Source organism: Varroa jacobsoni, unplaced genomic scaffold (genome assembly GCF_002532875.2).
Source record: "Varroa jacobsoni isolate VJ856 unplaced genomic scaffold, vjacob_1.0 scaffold_1385, whole genome shotgun sequence".
Classification (NCBI taxonomy): Eukaryota; Metazoa; Arthropoda; class Arachnida; order Mesostigmata; family Varroidae; genus Varroa; species Varroa jacobsoni.
Window position 1 is genome coordinate 133,079 of NW_019214287.1, and position 20,301 is coordinate 153,379.

Here is a 20,301-nt window from a genome sequence, read left to right on the forward strand (position 1 = left end):
AAACCCCAGTCACTAATAGAGATTATCACCATTCACCACCAACCCATAATGGGGCTCATAACGAATGTTATTCTGTGTTTGCGACACCTTTTATCAGTGTTATAGAAGCATAGCAAACGGCATCGAAGCTGTCTTTTCTCTGGACGGCGGTCAAAAAGCAATCTTCCATCCTTACCGAACACCGGAATCGAAGCCTGCCAAGAACCGTCCCAAGAAAATTAGAAAAAATGTTAATTATAGTATTTGCAATAAGCAAATCTTACAATTATCTTTTACATCGAACAGATTATAGACCACAACTCGGAAACAAGTCGAAACTTCTTCCTACGTTTACAACCAAAGACGGGCTACAATGGTGCTCATTACACTTCGATTAACTATAAATTTTCATCGCATATTGAGCTTCAGACAGACAACTGCTTTATTGAAAGTAATCCAGACTGATCAATAAAACAAAGTAGAGCAGAAACAGTACAGAGCAGTGTTGGTGCTTTCGTTTTTCCAAATGCTCAACTTCTGTGAGTTACATGGACGGAAGTTTGAAGAAGAACTGCAAAATAGAAACAAAGGCAACTTTCTATGACAAACAATGGGCTTAATTACGAGTATCGCGGACATCCGGAAACCACAACAATAGACACGTTTAACCTGATCTGAAGAAAGACGTCCAGAGAGAGAATGGCATGTAATTGTTAAATATCGATCTAACAGGGATCATTACGCGGATTATAGCGGACGGACCGAAGCGTTTCCATCCCATATTTGCGAATCTGAATGCCCAAGGTCCCTACGAGAGATAATGGGTCCTAATTCAAGCGTATGACATAAGTTTTTTTCGAGATTCCGTTCACAATTTTATGGATAGAGAAAGAGTAAACTGAGTATACAAAAAAATCCGCTAAATACCCGAGGAAAATTTTTTAGCATCTCAGCCTTAAAAGTGCCCACAAAGTTGTCTCGGCATTATTGCAATTGCCATTGTGACATTGTGCACCCCTTGATATATATAGCTATCTATACATAATTACCCAAGTACTTTGCCTAGACACTAAGTCTGCTTAAAATTATCTTCTTAGGACATTTCTCAATTCAGCTTCGAAAAGCTCTATCCATTTTGCTATGTTAGTTGCAAGCATTTTTTCTTTTAACAATCAATTAAGAGAACTGAATTATCTGTAATACACCATAGAAGTCAAGCATCACTGGCCTCACACGACACGATCGTCTGCACCAGGTTTACTATGCTGACGCTGTTAAACTTAACGTCTGGCGGCGATTCTGGCCTTTAATTTGGCTGTCCGGATAGACTCACAAACAGAGGAGAAAAACGTATCGCGTGGAACGTCACTGTATGTCGGATACGCCGGTGTTAATAATCATCGTAAGTTACCAACCGATAACTTTAAACAGAGACATAAACCGCGTAAGCGAATGCGCGTAAATGTAGTCATCCTCTGGTATAGAGTCATCTTCATACGCAAAACGTCTCAGTTGACTTTCTGTGGGCAAATGCAAAAACATTATGATTATAATAATAGTGAGAATGATAGTGTTGGTGTTTACAAAAAAATAACATCAATTAATATATTTTTCCTACGATATTTAAACGACCATTGAAAAATATTATTATTTTTACGCCTTAGCTCGTTGTAAGATATTGTACCGTAGAAGCAGGTTACGAATTCCTCAGAGCATAGTGTGCATATGTAGATCGAATGGACGCGACCAGAGGGAGACGGAGGCGGGGTGATGTCGTGAATGAAGCTTATTATTAACCATAATTCGAAATTCCATTTTACACCTTCGTGCCAGGCCTACGTGATCCAGCAGAGGTGTCATCAGATCGAGCTATGTTGAGTGCAAACACAATAGCGCAAAGGTTATTGTACAAGGAATAAATCAATCCCACAGTGGATTCGAAAATCTCCAAAGTACATTGCATCGATAAGAGAGAAACGCCAAGAGGACCGTATGTTACAAATGTTTTACATACAATACTACCGTTAAGTGTTGCTTCAGGCTGCTGGTTTTCACCAACATGAAACGAAGTATAGTTTTTAAGATCATATTATGTGTTCCTAAGTTGACTGAGAAAAAAATGAAACGGGTAACGTGTTTAATAATTAGCTTTATCTATAGTAGGTCCCCCAATAGTGAGTCAGAATTTTCCGCAAGAAACGTCGACACCCCTTACCTTCTGATGCTGCTCTTGGGCGCAGCCGGCACCGGCCCATATTTCAAAACAGTCAACTGCGACATCGTCTTCGACGGCTCGGCAAATAGCTGCAGGTCAAATGGCTTTGCCAATAAACAGATTATGCGGAAGGGGCTTGCATGATCACTAAACATGTTTATGTAAAGATTCAGGATATTTACTTTCATGAGTTCGCTATCGAGTATGTATTTACTATTTCGCGACTCTTTCCGTACATTTGGAAGTACCAATAGGGCGCGTATGTTGGTGAAAATACACACATACGCGCCCTACCGGTTACCAGAAAAGTCATTTCTAAATAACAAAACAAGAAAGATAAGACATTATTATTAAGGTTAATAGGTACCGTTTCATAGGTCTATTGGGGGAATTCCAGATAAGTTAACAGAATCCAGCTGGGTTAGGCTTCTAGTGGGGGCAAGCTGCTGATGTTATATTGAAAAGGGGTGATACCGAGGACTTGTTGACATAAAGAGATTAGCTTTTTCGTTTTAGTAATGCAAAATAAGAGACTGCTTTGCGTGGGGATCTGCCGACGAATATGTGATGGTGCTACAAAAGGTCGGGCCCCTAACAGAGGACAAGAGAGAACGCGAAGGTCCTGGAGACCGGCCTGTGGGGTACAAAAAAACACCTACAAATCGCTCGATTAAATCGAGTTGTTGAAGAGTGTGGAGGGGTGATGAGAGCAGGGGTTACAAGTGAGAACGTGTTTACCCCTTTGGATCTGTCTAGGTTTAAAAGGTTGGATTCATTTGACAACAATAAAGGTCAAATGGTTTGCCTTTGCTTTTTTCAATATTGCAGCGCCCCGACCTCCAGGTAGCGGGCTGGCCTCATGTTTCACTTTTCTCATTTAATATAGTTAAACAAGTCTCCCACATAAACCAGCCCTTTGCGTTCGAATAATGCAATTTCAATGGCCCAAAGGGAGCCCTGTTGTTTTTGTCCATGGAAGATTAATTATGAAAACAGTTGATGAAATTATTGGCAAAGTTGAGCAAGGCCGACACGCACGTAGTTATAAGATTGCCAAAAAATTAGACATCTACCATCAAACATTTTCAAATAACTTAAAAAAGGTTCGATATTTGGGTGCCACATGACTTGACGCAAATTTAATTTTCACAGTCATAATTATAATTGCACACCGAAATTGAGCCATTTCTATTGGGCGAAGAAAAGCTTCATGATCTCTGGCAAAACACGAATTGACGACAAAGCAGGTTATGTTATGTGTTTGATGGGATTGGAAAGAAATTGTGCATTATGAGCGGCCGCCGCCTGATCGATACAGACTCACAACCATACGTTCAAATAGAGTGAACTACCGCCGTTCTCTGCCATGGCAATGCCAGACTACATACATTCTTAGTTACCCACCAAAAATTGAGACAGAGAAGTTAAAAGAAGATTGCCCCGATTTTGTACCAATAATCTATTAACTGTTTTGGTTTTTGCAGAAGCCCCTTAGCAGTTTTAATCCAGTTGCAACAGAGGAATGCAAAAATTATTTGTCGAAATTTTTCTCCCAAAAAATCACAGGTCGTGGTGTTACCAAAAAAATGGCAGAAAATCATCTTATCGAAATCGCGTAAATCGAGCTTATTAATATGTTTCGTACATATGGAATATTTGTTTTAATTTTACCTTGAACACCATCAGTTCTCCTTGACCAATAAAATAAAGCGGACTGGCTTGGCTTTTTTGTTAGTTGGCAGGAACGAGCATTTTATAACCATTCGCTCTGTGTTTATATGCCGTATGTTTATTCAAATGTTTAAACTCTAGTATTTAATTTAATACAATTGGGCCAAGGTTATACGGCAAGATGATCGGTCGGTATTTTTAACGCACAATAGGTATAACTTCACGCTGCGCTTTTCAGATCTCGGCGCGCATCAGACGGAATTTCAGTGTCTTGAAAACCGACTAACGGGCCGCACAGCGTCCGGCTTCCGACGCAACCAAGGTCATCGTGCATGATCGATGCTATTGTCCTCATGTATTCTTTTGTCACGATAGCATTCGCGTAGGGGATCTCGACTGTTTCCTCTGTTCAAAAAGGGTTCAGACGCAAATTCATGGTCATCAGAGCGAAAAAAAACATACATTCCTACGGCTTTTTTCCATGAACCCGCGTACATGTCGTACCCCAAATTCCTCTGTACGGAAAAAATTATGTAAGACGTGTGCTAAAAATGTGCCGTCAGACATCGAATAGTGTTCTGAAAATATTTATAAGCCTGATGATATTTAGAAAACACCAGCTGGCGACAACTGCACGCAATTTAAAAAAAAAAACAAAAAAATTTGTTTGGGCCAGAGCGATAGAGGACATCTTGCTTAAATAAGAATTCGCCTATTTGCCAACCTTCCCGCGCTACAGCGATGCCTCTGCTCACTGATAGCTCGACAATTGGTATGCCTTAAAGTCATTTAGAGATTCGAGGCGACCGAGTTGTCGAGCTGCTTCGTGGCCTGAGCCACATTTCCTTTGTTGAGCCGGATTTTAACCATATAACGCGGAACTAGTGCGGTTTACTTAAGCTGCTCCTATTAGTAAATGCCATGCTCCTTTGGCATATAGGCTCTAATCACCCAAAGAGCAGAACGTGCTATGCAGTTCTTCGAACGCTGCCCAAAAAAAAACCCTGATTACTCGAAATTTTTGAGTCTTGTTCTTGTTTAGCGCTACCGGGGGGTGATTATCGATTATGCAATAGTACTAGTAACTGTTTCGTGAATTCGTCCGTACTGCCGGCCATCTTCCCGCTGGCACCAATATGAAGCGTACCGGCTTAGTTCTGTCATTGGCTGACAGGAACAAGCACGTTATAGCAAGTCGATCTACGCTTATGCCATCGTACCCATGTATACATTAAACTATAAGATCTGATGTGACAGTATACGGTTTTTATGTATACTTATATATAAAAATGGTCCTTGATGACGTGACTACCGCATGTCCGCCAGCCCGCCTGAGTTCATTATTTAGACATTGGTTGCCTCAAAGAGTGTAGCGGTGGTTTTACATCTTTTTGGTTATATATATACATATATATATACACTTGGCAGCATGGTCAACAAGAACTATTTTAGAGCATACGCGTCAAACATGTTTTCTTAATCACCTAGACCAGAAACTGAGGAATATGACGCAACCGACCTAGGTCACCTTTTTAATTTAAGCAGGAAAACATGCAGTTTCATCAGGACCGTTTCCGTTTCACTGACATCTCACTAAAGATGGATTATAAATTGAACAAGCGAAATTGAAATTGATAACTCAATGACCATTCGGAATGTATCGACTGTTCAGCAGCAATTTGTAGCTAATTTCAAATGTCGAAATAATGACTATATAAACAGAAACTACAGACGGCACTAAAGAAGCAGTAAAAATGGCAGTGTTAAGGTAGATTAACAATTAACTTCTATAAAGGGAATAACAGCTTCGAAAGACGGCAGGAAAGGGTCTGGCGGCTTTAAGAAAGTACATATAGTCCTTAAATACATGATTCTTGCTTCCACAATGTTCTTTGCGTGCATGACCGTTGTAATAATAATCAACCATGTTTCATGTTGTATTGAAGCCACATTGGCTTTTCTTTATCATAATGTGTCTTTTTCGCCATGCGAGCTAACCGCCAGAAAAATCAAAATATTCTATATGATCCAACGCGTCAAATGACTTTCCACTCTTTGATGAATATACGGAGCACCTGATGACAACTACTCTATTTGGTGACTTCTCGAAATCCGGTGGCTTGGACCACTCACTAAAGGTCAGCTACTATGGCCGCTATCCCTACCGGCGTTCTGTAACTACGGTTAGAATCGTCGATACCTTTTGGGAATGATTCTCTTAAACTGAATAAGTGTTAACCACGTGGCCGTCGCATAGATTTGGAACACATTTATATAAGTGCGTTCCCATTGAGAAAATGGCGTAGTTATTCAGAAGTCGTTTCCACCGTAAGTATGGATTATTTTAAGCTTCTTCTAGTGCGACACTTTCTCCGGCCATATTTGTTTAAATCACACTATTTTCAAATTTGGTACATTGTGGAATTTTATATTGACATGTTATAGAAGATGTGTATTGGTATCAGCCTAGAACACGCTGGCGGTCAATTAGAAATCTTTTTCTCGTCATCCCTTGTAGAGTAGAAGTCATGCTGTTTACACAATGCTTAAGGTCGCCGCTACTGCCATGTAACTGCTGCTCCGTGGGTTAGATCAGGTGCCTTTTGCACTGGATTACAGTACCCTTTAATATCCAACTTCGACCAAATCAGTCCAGCTTAAGGTCAGTCACAAACGCTACTTTGACATTTCATAAGAATGTGTTGCTTTCTTTAAGGTCAGCGGGTGGGTCCCATGATAGGTTCCTGCGAAACGTATTTGCCTGCTAATTTGTGGGGACACTTTGTCTAGATTCGAACCCGAGCATAGACACACTTTGTTTTTGCTATAAGCCAGCCGTTCGATGGAATGCCTAATGGCAATACCGGACGAGAAACTCGAAAAATGGCTGTTAACAGTCTTTCGCCAACATAATTTGGTATACAGGAAACAATCTTTTAACATGCGGGTATAAATTAGTAGAAGGCCAAATCATGTGAAATTTTATTGTAAACTAGCGAAATCATTATAAAAACATATGTCGCTATAGTTCGCTACTACAATTTTAAGCTTTAAATAATATAGTTTATTAAAAAATGAGCAGGTACGAAACCGTGTCGATCTGTATCATCTCTCGAGATACGGATTCCTCCCTGAAAGCATGCCTATCTTGCAATAATTTGTTAGAAGAACATACTAAACAGATTTTTCACTTGTCATTGATCTAACGAAGAGGTTCCAAGGTTCCACTATCAGGTAACAGGATGTATACAACAAAATCAGATTCTACCTCCATAGCATTAGCTCTACGCTTACGATCGTACCAAGTTTCCTTTTCCGATCCAATTTTCCCCCTAACGAAAATGTTCTGGATTTATTTAAGCATACCGCCAGTGAAGCTGCAGCTGCCTCTTCACGTTAAGCCTCTTCGAGTCCACACCATTGCTGCAGAGTTTTGTTCCAAAGAATACGAAACACCAGAAAGGGAATCTTTAGCACTAATCTTTTTTTGTTTCTGATAAAAAAAAACGGTTGACGCAAGCTGCCGGTAAGACATATCGTGTGCATAGGCCCAAAGCATATAATTAAAAAATAATACACTTCCTATAATGAAGAGGATATTAAGCTTTAGAACCAGCCGGGGCGTTTGTGACTCTGATAACGACGAGTATGAATTGAAACCCAGATCGTCATTTAGAAGCGACCAAAATAATTTTCGATGCACCAGACGAAACAAAATGGATCCATGTATAAGGCGAGGATATAAATGTATGGCATGTGGCATGCAAACTTCATCAATATCTTTGTTTGATGCAACCTATATTATCATAGGAACAAAGAAGGTCTATGAGAAATAGATTCACTTATTATACGGAGTCATCAAGAAGGAATTATTTTTTTTACTAACGTGGCTAAAAATATGTCGCCGATTATAACTATATATATATATATAGCAAATGGTAATTTTAAACACAGATTAAAAATATTTCAGAATTTTTTTGGACTCTAGTTGAAATTCTTTCTGACCTACTCGCTCATTTACGTATACGTCAGAAAAGCCCTAACCGTGTTCTGCGTCTCCGCTTTTCGTTTTGATTGGAAATTCCAGATGGAGCGAGAGCGTCAACAGATCAATATATCAAAGGCATAAATGCCGTATTTAGAGCAACACTACGTACATAGATATAACATGCCATGTTGCGTATAATTATTTTTGTAATTCGTAAAGAAAAAATAATAATAATAAGTTTGGTAAAGCTGGATTCTTAAACTAATTCATTATTCAATATTACAGGTAGATAGACACACAATATTTTGTTACTCTCTGCGCACATTTAATGTAATACATAATTTTTCGATACTTAATTTAGATCTCCACTGCAGTCGTGACCAATGTCCCGTAGTTAGCCGGACCAGTATACGATCTACATATACGAAGTCTATCGAGGAAACTCATCAGTCATCCAATGCATGTGAAGCATCTATCTGGGCTGCAACTGATCAAACATCGATTGTTAGAACTTGCATATAGAAATTGTCTTTGAATGCTCGTCTTGTACCTGTCCAAGGCTGTTACTCATTGATTGAAAACATTGAACGCATTTAAATGTCGACGTCTCTAGCGTGATTCGAGCAAGACATATTTACGAATCATGGATAGCAGTGGACGAGCGTGGAATTGTTGCTTATTAAATTTTAAAGTAGTCCGACTGAAAAGAAGCCTCGAAACTTAGGCTAACGTCAACTTACGACGCAATCACTTTATCTTTCTAATCTAACTAGCTCTCACTTTAAGTAATTTGTATCAGACAGTTTTTATTTATGCGTTGCAACATTAACACGGTTCAACCGCGCGATGAACGTGTCAGCTAGGGCTCTAGTCTGCATGCACGTGCAAATGTACGGCTGGAATCTCGGCACTATTGAATGTGCGCGATTGTTTTGGCAAAAAATCGAAAATCACGGCCTTTTAAATCGAAAATTTAGTCGAAAGTGATGTAGACAGGGACCGGGCGGGACACATAACTATGAAGTCTTTTTGTTAACATACTATCTGCAACACATATAAAGTTTCCTGTATAATCAACCAGTATCTAAAATGTACCTATTTTGTGTGTATGTTTTTTTTTGCTACTGGGTTTTTGGTGTGCGCCACGAACTGTGTTCGTGCATTATAGCCGTTTGTTTTCATACTGAGTTCTTATTGTCTTGCTCTATCTACAAGGATAATTATGATAAAGACAGCCTGCATCGCTCTAAGCAAATGCAGCACTAACAAAAGAGACGGGAATGTTGGCAGTAAATCGTGAACTTTTTTTGGCAACCGTTAAAATCAAAACAAACTCGTCCTCGTTTCGTGGTGACAGCCAGCCAGCCAGCCAGCCGAACCTACGCTTAACAGCTACATCCAATGTAAAACTCGATGCGTATATTCGAAAAACCGCCGCCTGACGTGAGAGACAGTCACGATGATGGGCATTCGTTTTGTTGGTTCGGGCACTGTCGGTTGAGCGGAGTTTCCCTTCGTCGTCGTTTTTGTTGAGGCCATCCTTTCTGCCGACATGCACACAAACAGATATACAGACCCCACCCTCTTTACCTAACATTAATTCTAATACGTTACTTCCGACCAATCAGGGGGCGTTCTGTCTGTTGCTAGCAGACGAAACGCTTGGCTCATGACGTCACAAGCGCTTGCCGCTGATCAGCTGTTGGCTATGGCTGCGTCGTTAGTGGTGCCAAAGGAGAACGGATGGTACAGGCTCAGCGCTGGCTCTCTCTACGCGACGTCTCCGTAGCATATAGATAGATTCATAGCACTGCTAGCAGAACTAGCCAGACACATGCACCATCGAAAGGAACGGTCGACTCCCCTAGGCAGAGCCTAGGAAAGTGCTCAGTCACTCATCGTGGCAGCAACTATAACAATAGTCCTACCGAGACCATCGTAGTAGGCTGGTAAAGTGGCAGCATCAGCAGTCGTAGGGTGAGTGGGCCTGCCGCCGCTAGCCGCTGCATTGCTGAAAGCGATTACGCGCTGCGTGCCTGCCTGCCTGCCTGCCTTTTGTGTGTATATACGTGTGTGTACGTTTATGTTTGCTGTGTATGTAGTGATTCGATCTCCTGTAGAAGTGCAGTACAGAACGCAAACGAGCAGACAGACAGCCGCACGTACGGAATACAGAACAAACAAACATACTATGTTATATGTTATTTACTCAGTTCAATGCTGATTCGTACGAAGTAGCAACAGTGGCAGGAACAACGTAGTGGGCAGTTGTCGTCGCGGCTGCAACTACAGCTGCGAGCAGCAGTCGTAGGAACACTATCGTTACTGTAACTAGTTAACGTAGCATAGATATTGATCGAATACAAACAGGTAACAGAAACGATTCAGGACAAACGGTGCCTGTATGTTTTTATGTGAGTGTGTATACGATTGACGGCCGGATACGATTTACACTAGCAAATTCACCCTAACCAGAATGTTACGTTGGCCATGCCCTATCTCGAAGGAACTCCATTCGTTTCTGTACCTAAATGACGACCCATTCGTTTGTAGGTTCGTTCGAAAAATGAGCGACTTTTCACGAACGATCTTATCAGCGGCCATTTGCTGTTACGCGACGACTCGTTTGTACGGCTCGTGCATGCTTTCGTTGTCCGCATGAGAAAAATACTGTTGAATTAATTGTACTACCTTTATTATGCTGTGTCACATAGCTGACGCTGATCGCACTGATGGTGATGACGTGAACGTTACTGCTGTTGCTGATACCTCTGCGACTCGTATTCCTGTTACTTCGAGTACAACTGTTGCCGTCTTTAGCAGGAGCATATTACTCCCGTTGGTAGCATCATCATCAGTAGTATCTTCTTCGTAGCAGTAGAATTAGCATTGTGGTGGTGATCGGTATCATCACGATTCCGGACCAGCGATGGCCATAGTGGTGGTTTCGTGTCCTGTCTGACAACCCTGTTACCGTTTTGCTGGTCTGAATATCATCTGAAATAGTATTAGTTCTGATACAGCAGCAGCAGCAGCAGCAGCGACAACTTAGACGTCCCGACGGAGACACAGAATAGCTGGGACCCATTATCACAATCATCATCCAATGGACGACGTGAGAGTGGCATTGCCCGACAAAACCGGTGACCATTTTCAGCTCGGCGGAAATTTCTAATGTTTTGTTACAATGACAGTGCAGTAGCAGCGCTAATAGGATCAGGCCGCCAACTAGAAAACAAGGCCGGCCACTGATGATAACAATGAACGAAACAAACTACAGTTAGCCTTTTTAGTATTTTTATAATCGGTCTTCTACCATATTCGTGCGTTCACAGTTTCATTGACTGAATCATTTTGCAGTTACGAGGGTAGAAAGCGTACTGTGTTCGTGGTCAATGATAGTGATTCTATGATGGTCCGATGCGCCGTGGGTGCCGTCAATTTGGGAGAATTTTGCGTTTGTTTCATCGATGTGCAGTTATAAATGTTTGTTATCTCTGCGTAGATTGTGATCTCGATTGAGCTGTTTCTGTGCCGCTGGTACTGTTATAGACAAAGTCAAACTGTGGTGGATTCAAAGATCTAGCGGCGCGGATAAACGCGAGCAACGTATTCAACGTCGAACGTAAGGAAACATTGTTCGAGAAAGAAGTCTGTTCTTGTTACTATCATGATCATTATCAGCATCGTCATCAAAAGCGGAACGCCTTAGCAACATTATTACCGGAACCTTAACACACCATCCGCTGCGATTGTTGATGCTGTCTTGTGTGTTTGTTTTCCGGCGAACAGCGTCGTTCTCGTTTCTTTTGAGACGACGACGACGACGATGACGACGACGACGACGACGATGATGATGACGACGGCGGCGACGACGACGACGACGACGACGACGACGACGACGACGATGATGATGACAGCGACGACGACGACGACGGCGGTGGCGGCGACGACGACGGCGACGACGACGACGACGACGAGACGATAGAAACAAGAGTAACAGAATGGGTCAAGTCTTTCGATAGTTCGACCAGTAAAGTACGTATGTGCGTCAACAGTGGTGACCGTGCGTTCGTGCATTGGCGTCTGGGCAGCGGATGCGGCGTTGGCAACTAATTACTCATATGCCGCCTTGATCAGCTACACTACCACGTAATGAACCAGCCAGCTAACTAGGGTCGTGTGCGTTAGATTATATTGTACAGTAACTACGTACGGGAGTTTATCCCATCGCAGTCCTACAGACCTCATCCCCTCGGCAGAGCTTAGCAGCTGAGCCGCCTCTTTAATGTTACAGCAGAAAACGCCGGACGCTAATGTTGGTCAGTGCAACGGAAGACCAACGAGCTCATCGTGGTGAGTGAATGAGTGTGTGAATGAATGACATCTGTCGGTCTACTAACGAATAGTCGCATATAGGACAAAAACCTTCAACAGAGGGCCCTCGAAGGGCGTCTTGTCGTCGTTCCGAAGTTAAGGTGGTGGCGTGTCGGCATTAATGGGAGCGCGCCAGTAAGGGCGTCGCGGGCAGAAGTGAGGGTGGCGGCCAGAAACAATCATCCGCCTCCGGACGACGGAGGGCTAAACGACGACGGCCCGAGTCTACCTAAACGAGCCCGTCGGCATCGGACCAACAATAGTAGTACAAGCACACAGCAGCAAAACGCGGGCTTCCTACTTTCTAGACAGGGCTCTCGTCGAACACCAAGGCAGAACGCGATAGCCGCAGACAACGGAGGTGATAACGAACAGCCGAGTAGATCGGTAACCACTCGAGCAGCAGCAGGTAGCCAGCTCAACTCCTCTTTGACCTTAACGCAAGATATAACAGCTTCCGTGGTAGCAGTGGAAACAAGAATATTAACAACGAATATCCATAATAGTAATAGTGCTGGCGGGTCAACAAGTAGCGCGGCTATGCAGCATAACGGCAACAACTCAGGCCCCGCGCATCAGCGCCCCGCTGCACTCACGCCCAATACGAACGGGCACGTCAATTCGGGTTTAGTGCCGGCGACTAACGGAAATGTCGTCGTTACCACCATGAATGGTCAAGGACCATCGTCGAATGGCAATGTGGCCTTGGCAGAATTTGAACCCCCGTCCGCGCCGCTCAGTCCCCTCGACCCACGCAACCCTCGGAGTGCCATCGAACGAGACATAATCAAGCTGATTGGTCAGCATCTACGCAGCCTCGGCTTACAGTAAGTAGCGACAGCTCAATCAACAGTAACAAATTGTCAAAGAACGCACATAAACATCCGCTACTAAGTATGTGATAAATATGCACATGCAGCGTGGATAAACATGCAGCTTGGTAACTTAAACATCGCTTGAAATAGGCGAGTCGTCTGTTGACAATACTCGGTAAACTTATCAAAGTAGAAATAGAATTATAGGCAGAAATGCCTTTTATATAGACTTCGAGTGGAGCAAATATAAAAGTTCAAAATGTTTTTCAGAATGCAAACGCTAGCGTTTGAACAAAGTTCGCCTGTGGTCCAGTTATAATTTTTTGGCCTGTACTCCGAATTCATCTTGATCAGACATATCAAATGTGTTGAGAGGAATGGACATAGACCACGTAGTTTATATGAACCATCTTGATTCTTGTGATTTGCCCTATTTGAAATGGATGTAAGTACGTTTATTTATTATTATTAGACAGCTTTATTTGCCCAGTAGAGGTGTGTGTGTGTTAAAAATGAATTGGAGAAAAGGTATAGACTTTTCCATAGATACTTCATCATTCATCACAGTTACTCGTAGATTATTGTAAGGTTAATCTAATCGAACACAGTAAAGCAATTGCCATGAAATATGTTAGACGGATGCACGAGCTGAAGATCGATTTTTGCAAAGCGCATAAAACGAAGTGGATCATTAACTCTAAACGAGATACGTCGACCGATTACGTTCATCATCTGGGATGAAACCCAGCACGCAATTGGGCTGGGCAATGCGATTGGGCCTATGCGAAAAGCCGTGGGAACTACACTGTATTAAAAAAGTGTCATCGATGGTAAATAAGTTTCGCTAAATTTTATGACACATAAAACAGCTAAAAGCCTATTTTCGCTTGATGAATCAATACGGACTACCTATTCACTTTTGGGTTTTAGGATGGTTAAGCTGTCCAGGTCTGTTAAACAACTTGTATAGTTGTTATATAAGTTGTTATTATTTATTTAATTCTATTCAGTTTTCACAATATGCTTGCGATAGTCACTTGGAGTTTCTGGGTAATTTTTGATGTTTTTGCTTGCTGTCCGACTTGTGGCATACAAGTTCGATAGGAGCAGCGAATACTTTAGGAACATTTAGAGCACAGAGTTGCGAGCGCTATTATTGAACTTCCAAAGAAGAGAGGAAAAAATGTTTGTAATTAAAAACAACGTTATACTAAACGTATATTGTCAGTTTATTAAATACAATGGAAAATACTGACTCAGAGATATCATTATTATAAACTAGTCTAGCCTAGGGCAAAACAAAGGTACTATTGGTTAATTCGGTGTAAGCAAATCATTTCTTTCGACAAGGCATTGCTGCCACTGTTGTGGTTTTTTCTTTTTAGGAAAAACTGTGAGCAGAAAACCATCCCGTTTGACTTGAGTATTCTGTTACAAAGCAGTGATGCAAAAATAGTATTTTTTTTTTAACCAGGATTTATATATAACACGAAGTATGGAAATATTCCTATCCAGAGGATGCCTGGGCAAATTATTAAGGCTGAGGCTTAATGCCGCGGTTCAGCCGTACGTACGTACGTTGACGGGTGCATAGAACTGAGCCGCGCACCATCAACAGCGCTTCGAGTGTAGCGAGGTAGGAAAGTCACAGAACACTTAGGTCATCGAGACATCACATCTGGAACAAGTATTGCACCAAACGAGTGCATATGCACCACCTTTAGGTGATTCCGGTAGGGGCAGGGAGGAACCGGGTCTCTATTTCTATAATATAAGACCGTCCAGACGAATACGATCCATGATCGACCTTATACTCTAAACGTATATATAAGGAAAGGCCGAAGTTTTTATGAAAAACATCATTCAGTTTCACTCGTATAAGGTATCTGTGTAACGGGACGAACGGGGGGTAGGCCATTTTGACATGGCACTGTACCACATCGAGAGGACTATTTTTGATCAAAGCTTTTCAAAATCTTTCGATATTAGAGAAACAGGACAATAGTTTTTGGTACACGACCCTTGTTCCTTTATGTATCACTGTTATGTAGTCATTCATTATATAGTTCCGGAATATATACAATAGTTCCGGAATATTGCTTTAACAATATAGTCACTCAAATAATCGAAGCGAATAAAAATACGATAAAAAATCTTTGTAGAAAACAGGTTATGTATGTACAAATGTATAGTTGCATTTTGATTTTCTTGTTTTAGGCTAAAGTACGGCTTTGTCAATTTTTTCTTTTAAAGTTCTGTCGGAGCAGTCGGGTTGGAGTCATATACCCGTTTAAGCCGGGATTTTAAATTGCATGTACATGTCTTTCATTCTTTAGCAATTATAAATTACGATGCCGACCAAATCTATTATTTTATAGTTGGGTTTCTTAACTAGTGGATGTAGATCCGCAATCAAATGAGAAAAACATAATTACGATCACGCTCTGACTAGACAAACAGATTTAACTGCGTCAAAATCAATTAATAACAGTAGGTCGTTTGTTGATCAAGAGGCATCGGGTGGATCAGATTCGAATTGAACGAGCGCTTGCTGATACAGTAGTTTGTTTTTTGCGTTAACAGGGAAAAAAAGAAAAAAAAATCGTAAATTAGCTAATCTTTTTTAAAACCACTGATAGTGAATTAACACTGATAATAGCAACATAACATTTTGCACGTTGTCTGCACGAAAGTAAAAAAGTCGCCAGCGTTGGTCACATAGTGATAATCAAAAAGCGTAAGGTACCTTGTACCCGCAAAAAAAGAAGGATTTGCCGGGCTTTAATACTGGTTGTCATTTTTGGTAAATATGCAATGTAACGTTATTAGAGGATAATTATAACAAGCCTGCTATCTAATAGTGCTTGACAATTCTATCTAATAACTAATAACATTCTTTGGCGTATGTATCGAGCACCCCAGGCTGTTACAGTGATAATAGCGCTCTGTCAGCTTACGAGAGATTTGTTTTTACGGGAAAACGCATGGCGGGTGTACGGTTTTTTACCCGCGAGAAAACGTTACGGAACGCACTACTACCCGTTCGTATTCGGTTGCATACGTTTTTCATCGAACTTATTTCCAAATCCTCCATGCATACTTTCATCAATGCAATAAAAGTGTTAGTAGATACGTGCCATGCTTCATTGATTGAATACACATTATATTTAGTGCTATGATTATCGGCGTGGCGTCGTGCGCGAGATTTAAAGGCGCCTAGCAAGTTTCCAACGACACATGTTGACTAGGTTGTCATGACAACGGAAAATAATCTACAATGTAGTCCAAGCAGATTTTATACGCACCAAAAATGGAGTTTGTCAGGTACACGGAGCTGATAGTCGATTTCTCTTGGCTTGGCAGCTGACGGTGAGCTAGACTTTACTCATTTTGAGAAAACACGGGGAATTAGAATTAGCGAATTTTCTTTGGCATTTTTGGTACAAACAAACAAACACGAAGTGGAACGAGTGCGAATCATACTTCAAACCCTCGCATAGAGAGCGGACGCTTTAATTTCGATTTTATTACTTTGGTAAACTCCAGCTAGCGAATTCAAAGTTACGTTAGCTGGAAAAGAAACACTTCTTATTTCCCATCAGTCCGAACACTTATTATTATTGCCTTCCAAACCTCGCTGGGCAACGGTGAGCAATTTCCCCTGTTTCGTCGTTACTCGTTGTGATTTTATTCGCATCTTATAGATGCATATGTTATTACTACGCACATATATTATCTTTGTGACAGCGTAGCAAGAGGAGAAGAGGGCGATAACTTGTACCAAACAAACTTGAAGAAATATTTAGAGACCAGGTAATGATGACAAGTCGAAAATTGCTTGGAAATCCAATAAAGATTCTGGTAGGCTTAAGGTGAACCCCGGACAAGACAAAAACCTAATACGTAAACATTGAGTAGGCAGACTAAAATGTTTATAGTTTGGTTGGTGGATGTAGCTTAAGAAACTATATCTGAAATAGTTCATAGGGTTTTGTTTAATGTCCATGCTGCCTCTAACGTATGTCTCAAGCGCTCTATATCTCTGGCTCCATACGACTATATATTAAAGTAATGGTATTTCGGAAACTGCCACGTAGATAGACCTATCAACCAATGCTTTTTGAGTAACAAGATGTGCGAATTCTGGAAATGACTTAGGTTGGTTTTAATTGTTTTTGTGCACAGTTTGCTTGAACCGAATAAAAAAAGTGGGAGCTTAAAAATACAATGCTTTGCTCGAAGCAACAATAAGCGTACCAATATTAATTCTAAGACTTTTGCAAGTGTACAAGCTTTATGGGTATCAGCCGTTATGTTCCTCTGTTTATAAGCTATAGAGACATACACGACTCCTGCCATACACGACTCCTGCCATTATTGGAACAATGAACCTAAAAGATCATTTTCGCTGTGATAAGCCTTTCCTTCAGATAAGTTCGATCAAATTTGGATAGACGTAAGTCGAAAAAAGCGGATGTGAGTTATAGTTTTCAACAATCAAGTTATGAGGGATTACCGTCATGGCGTCTTATTATAGTAGAAATGATTTTTGCATCTTTACATTAAAAGTAAAGCAGCACGATTAAGGGGTTCTACAAAAATCGAACCAAATGATAATCCGATGGTTCAAGGTCCGTATTATACGGTGGATGCGTCAAAATTTTTCATTTAAACTCTCTCATTTTTTTCCGAGCAACTTAAAATCCGTGTCGTTTGGCACTGTCATGGAGGGAGAGGGCGCTTTTTGTATTCATTAATTCGTGCGGGGCTAAGTCAATCCGTTTTGCCAGGCGGAAACTCCAATTCCACTAAGTGTATACCGTCACCATTTTTTGGCTTCAATATGTGGCGCTACAGCTTGACCACATTCGTTATGGATCCGAACACGATTGGACTCTGCTCCATCATGAAAAAATCTCACCAGCTAAAGGTTCTATCGCAAAGGAAGAAGTGCGTTCTAGAGAAGATCTCATTGTCTTGTGCTCAATACGGTATTCTAGTGATTTTTGATTTCTTATTAAAGTAATAATGGCAATGTTTATTTGGCACAGTTTTTGCGCTGAATCACACCGATCCATTATGATTAAATCATCAGCTCGCTTCCGTGTTGTATTATTCTATGTCGGCTTTGAGTCGATTTACTATCGGTAACCAAAACACTGCCAGCGAAAATAGGGAAAAGCCGAGGATCTGTTATGGGAAACTGAGTATGACGGATAAAATATCGGACATTAAAAGTCGACTTTATAGTAAGGACCAGAAATACTTATTTAGTAACAGTGTACGTTTTTTTATAACAAAAAAAAATCTTATTAGTTTGAAAAAGATTAGCCGGACTATATATACGCTGATTTAATATAATTTATTTGATATTATTTATAATAATTATTTATAATATTATTTATTTGATTTAATATAATTTAGGTGGTAGCTGTCAACTTTTGCCAATACACCTAGTGTTAACAGGCTTTTTTTTTGTTTGCTATAGAAATTATAGTTTCTGTGGCTCGAAAAAGGCAGGGTCTGGCAACGGAACTGGGAAACGTTGGTCAGAGTCATGAACCTCGCTATATGTGATCATAAAAAAGTGTTATAAAAAGATGTTATAATAGCTTACCACTCGTCTGCTACCAGGGAAGTATAAAGAAATTTTTGGTAAAATACTTTCGAACATCAAATCAGTCCGTCGCCCAGCTTTGTATAGCGTTGAAGATGTATCAATTTTTCCGAATATTCGAAGATACAAGATTAATTTTCCTCAGTTAGTCCTTCAAGTCTTCCATTGGAAGGAATATAAAGTTTTAAAACAGGGGGATAACATGGGTTGTTTTTCCTATTGCCTCGTACCAAGACTATTAGCGATAGTAGTCCGTTTTATAAAAATAGTTGTAATCATCGTATATCATTGTGTTGTTGGAATGTTGATATGGCTGCATGCTACAAAATCGTAGCGCACCAAGTAGAACTTCTTAAGCCCATGTACTAACTTAATAATATCATGAACTGCTCGGGCGCCTCCTGGAAGCGTTAAGCTATCCCTCCAACAACGGCTTAAGTTAAGTGCCATTTAAGATAATATTTCATGCACAGCTGCTTCTCTGTGCTTAAACACTATCTATCTGGTTCACAGGCTGATAGTTGAAACACATTGTTCCAAAGGTTAACCCATCAACTTTGTAACGATCAGAGTCTACATTTACAAGCTGATTCTCAAGGGACAGTCAATGAATCTGCATATAAGTTCGTATAGCGATACTTAGACTTACCCAAACTGTCTGTAATGAAATTTATTGTCTACCATAATTGGCAAGGTATTTTCGAACAGTGATATCTATAGGCAAATATAACGCACATAGAGAAGACCGTGTATGTAATGTAAGTTCGTGAGCAGTCCGAGGATTAGGCTCTAGGAGACGAGCTTATATCGAAGCATATCATGGCACCAGTGTCGTGATTTTACACAATTTATTTTGTTTTTAGCTTTCACTAGCGTTGTAGGACACACGAGCAGGTGACGTGTATTACAGTAGCATTTAGGCAGGTGTTTCGATGGTTCACAATGATTTGATATTGATGGTATCCAATGATACATAGCCGTAATATGTGCGTTTCATTAGCGTAACAGTGCCCTCTTTACCAGTAGGGTAAACTAAATGTCATAACTGCGATGTGGAAGAAATAACCGTGTTATTTGGCGGTCATTTCAAATTTCAGCCGTACAGTATCGACCTTGCAGGAAGAATCTGGCTGCTCGTATGATCACCATCTCGCTGTTAAACTTCAGCGTCACGTAATGGATGGAAAGGTCAGTAAAAACCCTGTGGGATGTTTGTGACATATAAGAAAGACATAGTTCATAATTATACCAATATATTCATTATATACGAAGGATAGACATATTTAATATACTGGAATTATTTAAAGGTTAGGAGCCTGTATGTCCCATAAATTCAGCAAAAAGTACAACTAAATACGGCTTTTTATCACTTGCAACATTTAGCCTGGCATTGAGCAACACATAGCCGCAGTGACAGTTTTCTACGTGACATTGTCACCGCTAACGAGAAGTATCCTTATGTCTATACTCCAAACTCCGGAGGTCAACGAAATCTCTATCCCAAAAAGATATGATTTATGATTGTTGGGACCGGAAGATCTTACTAGCTGCAAAATTCTTGAAAAAAGCAAGACGATTAACATATATAATTGTACAACTGAGCCATATATTATAAGGATATATATATATAAGGATATAT

At 40.7% G+C, this 20,301-nt stretch overlaps 1 protein-coding gene and 1 long non-coding RNA gene across 2 annotated transcripts in view; one reads left to right on the forward strand and one right to left on the reverse strand.

Moving 5' to 3' along the window:
* Positions 1 to 397: 397 nt before the first annotated feature.
* Positions 398 to 1,852, reverse strand: LOC111269425 (uncharacterized). Its single transcript, XR_002685761.1, has 2 exons — positions 1,664 to 1,852; positions 398 to 1,499 (listed from the first exon to the last, which is right to left on the reverse strand). It is a non-coding gene; the product is annotated as an uncharacterized LOC111269425 (long non-coding RNA).
* Positions 1,853 to 9,875: 8,023 nt separating this feature from the next.
* The window catches only part of LOC111269417 (WD repeat-containing protein 26), a gene marked incomplete at its 3' end in the record, with an annotated part of 18,690 nt that continues 8,264 nt past the window's right edge, over positions 9,876 to 20,301 (forward strand). Inside the window, 2 exon segments of the mRNA XM_022848999.2 lie at positions 9,876 to 13,057; positions 19,760 to 19,850. Coding sequence (XP_022704734.2) covers positions 12,771 to 13,057; positions 19,760 to 19,850 — 378 coding nt within the window.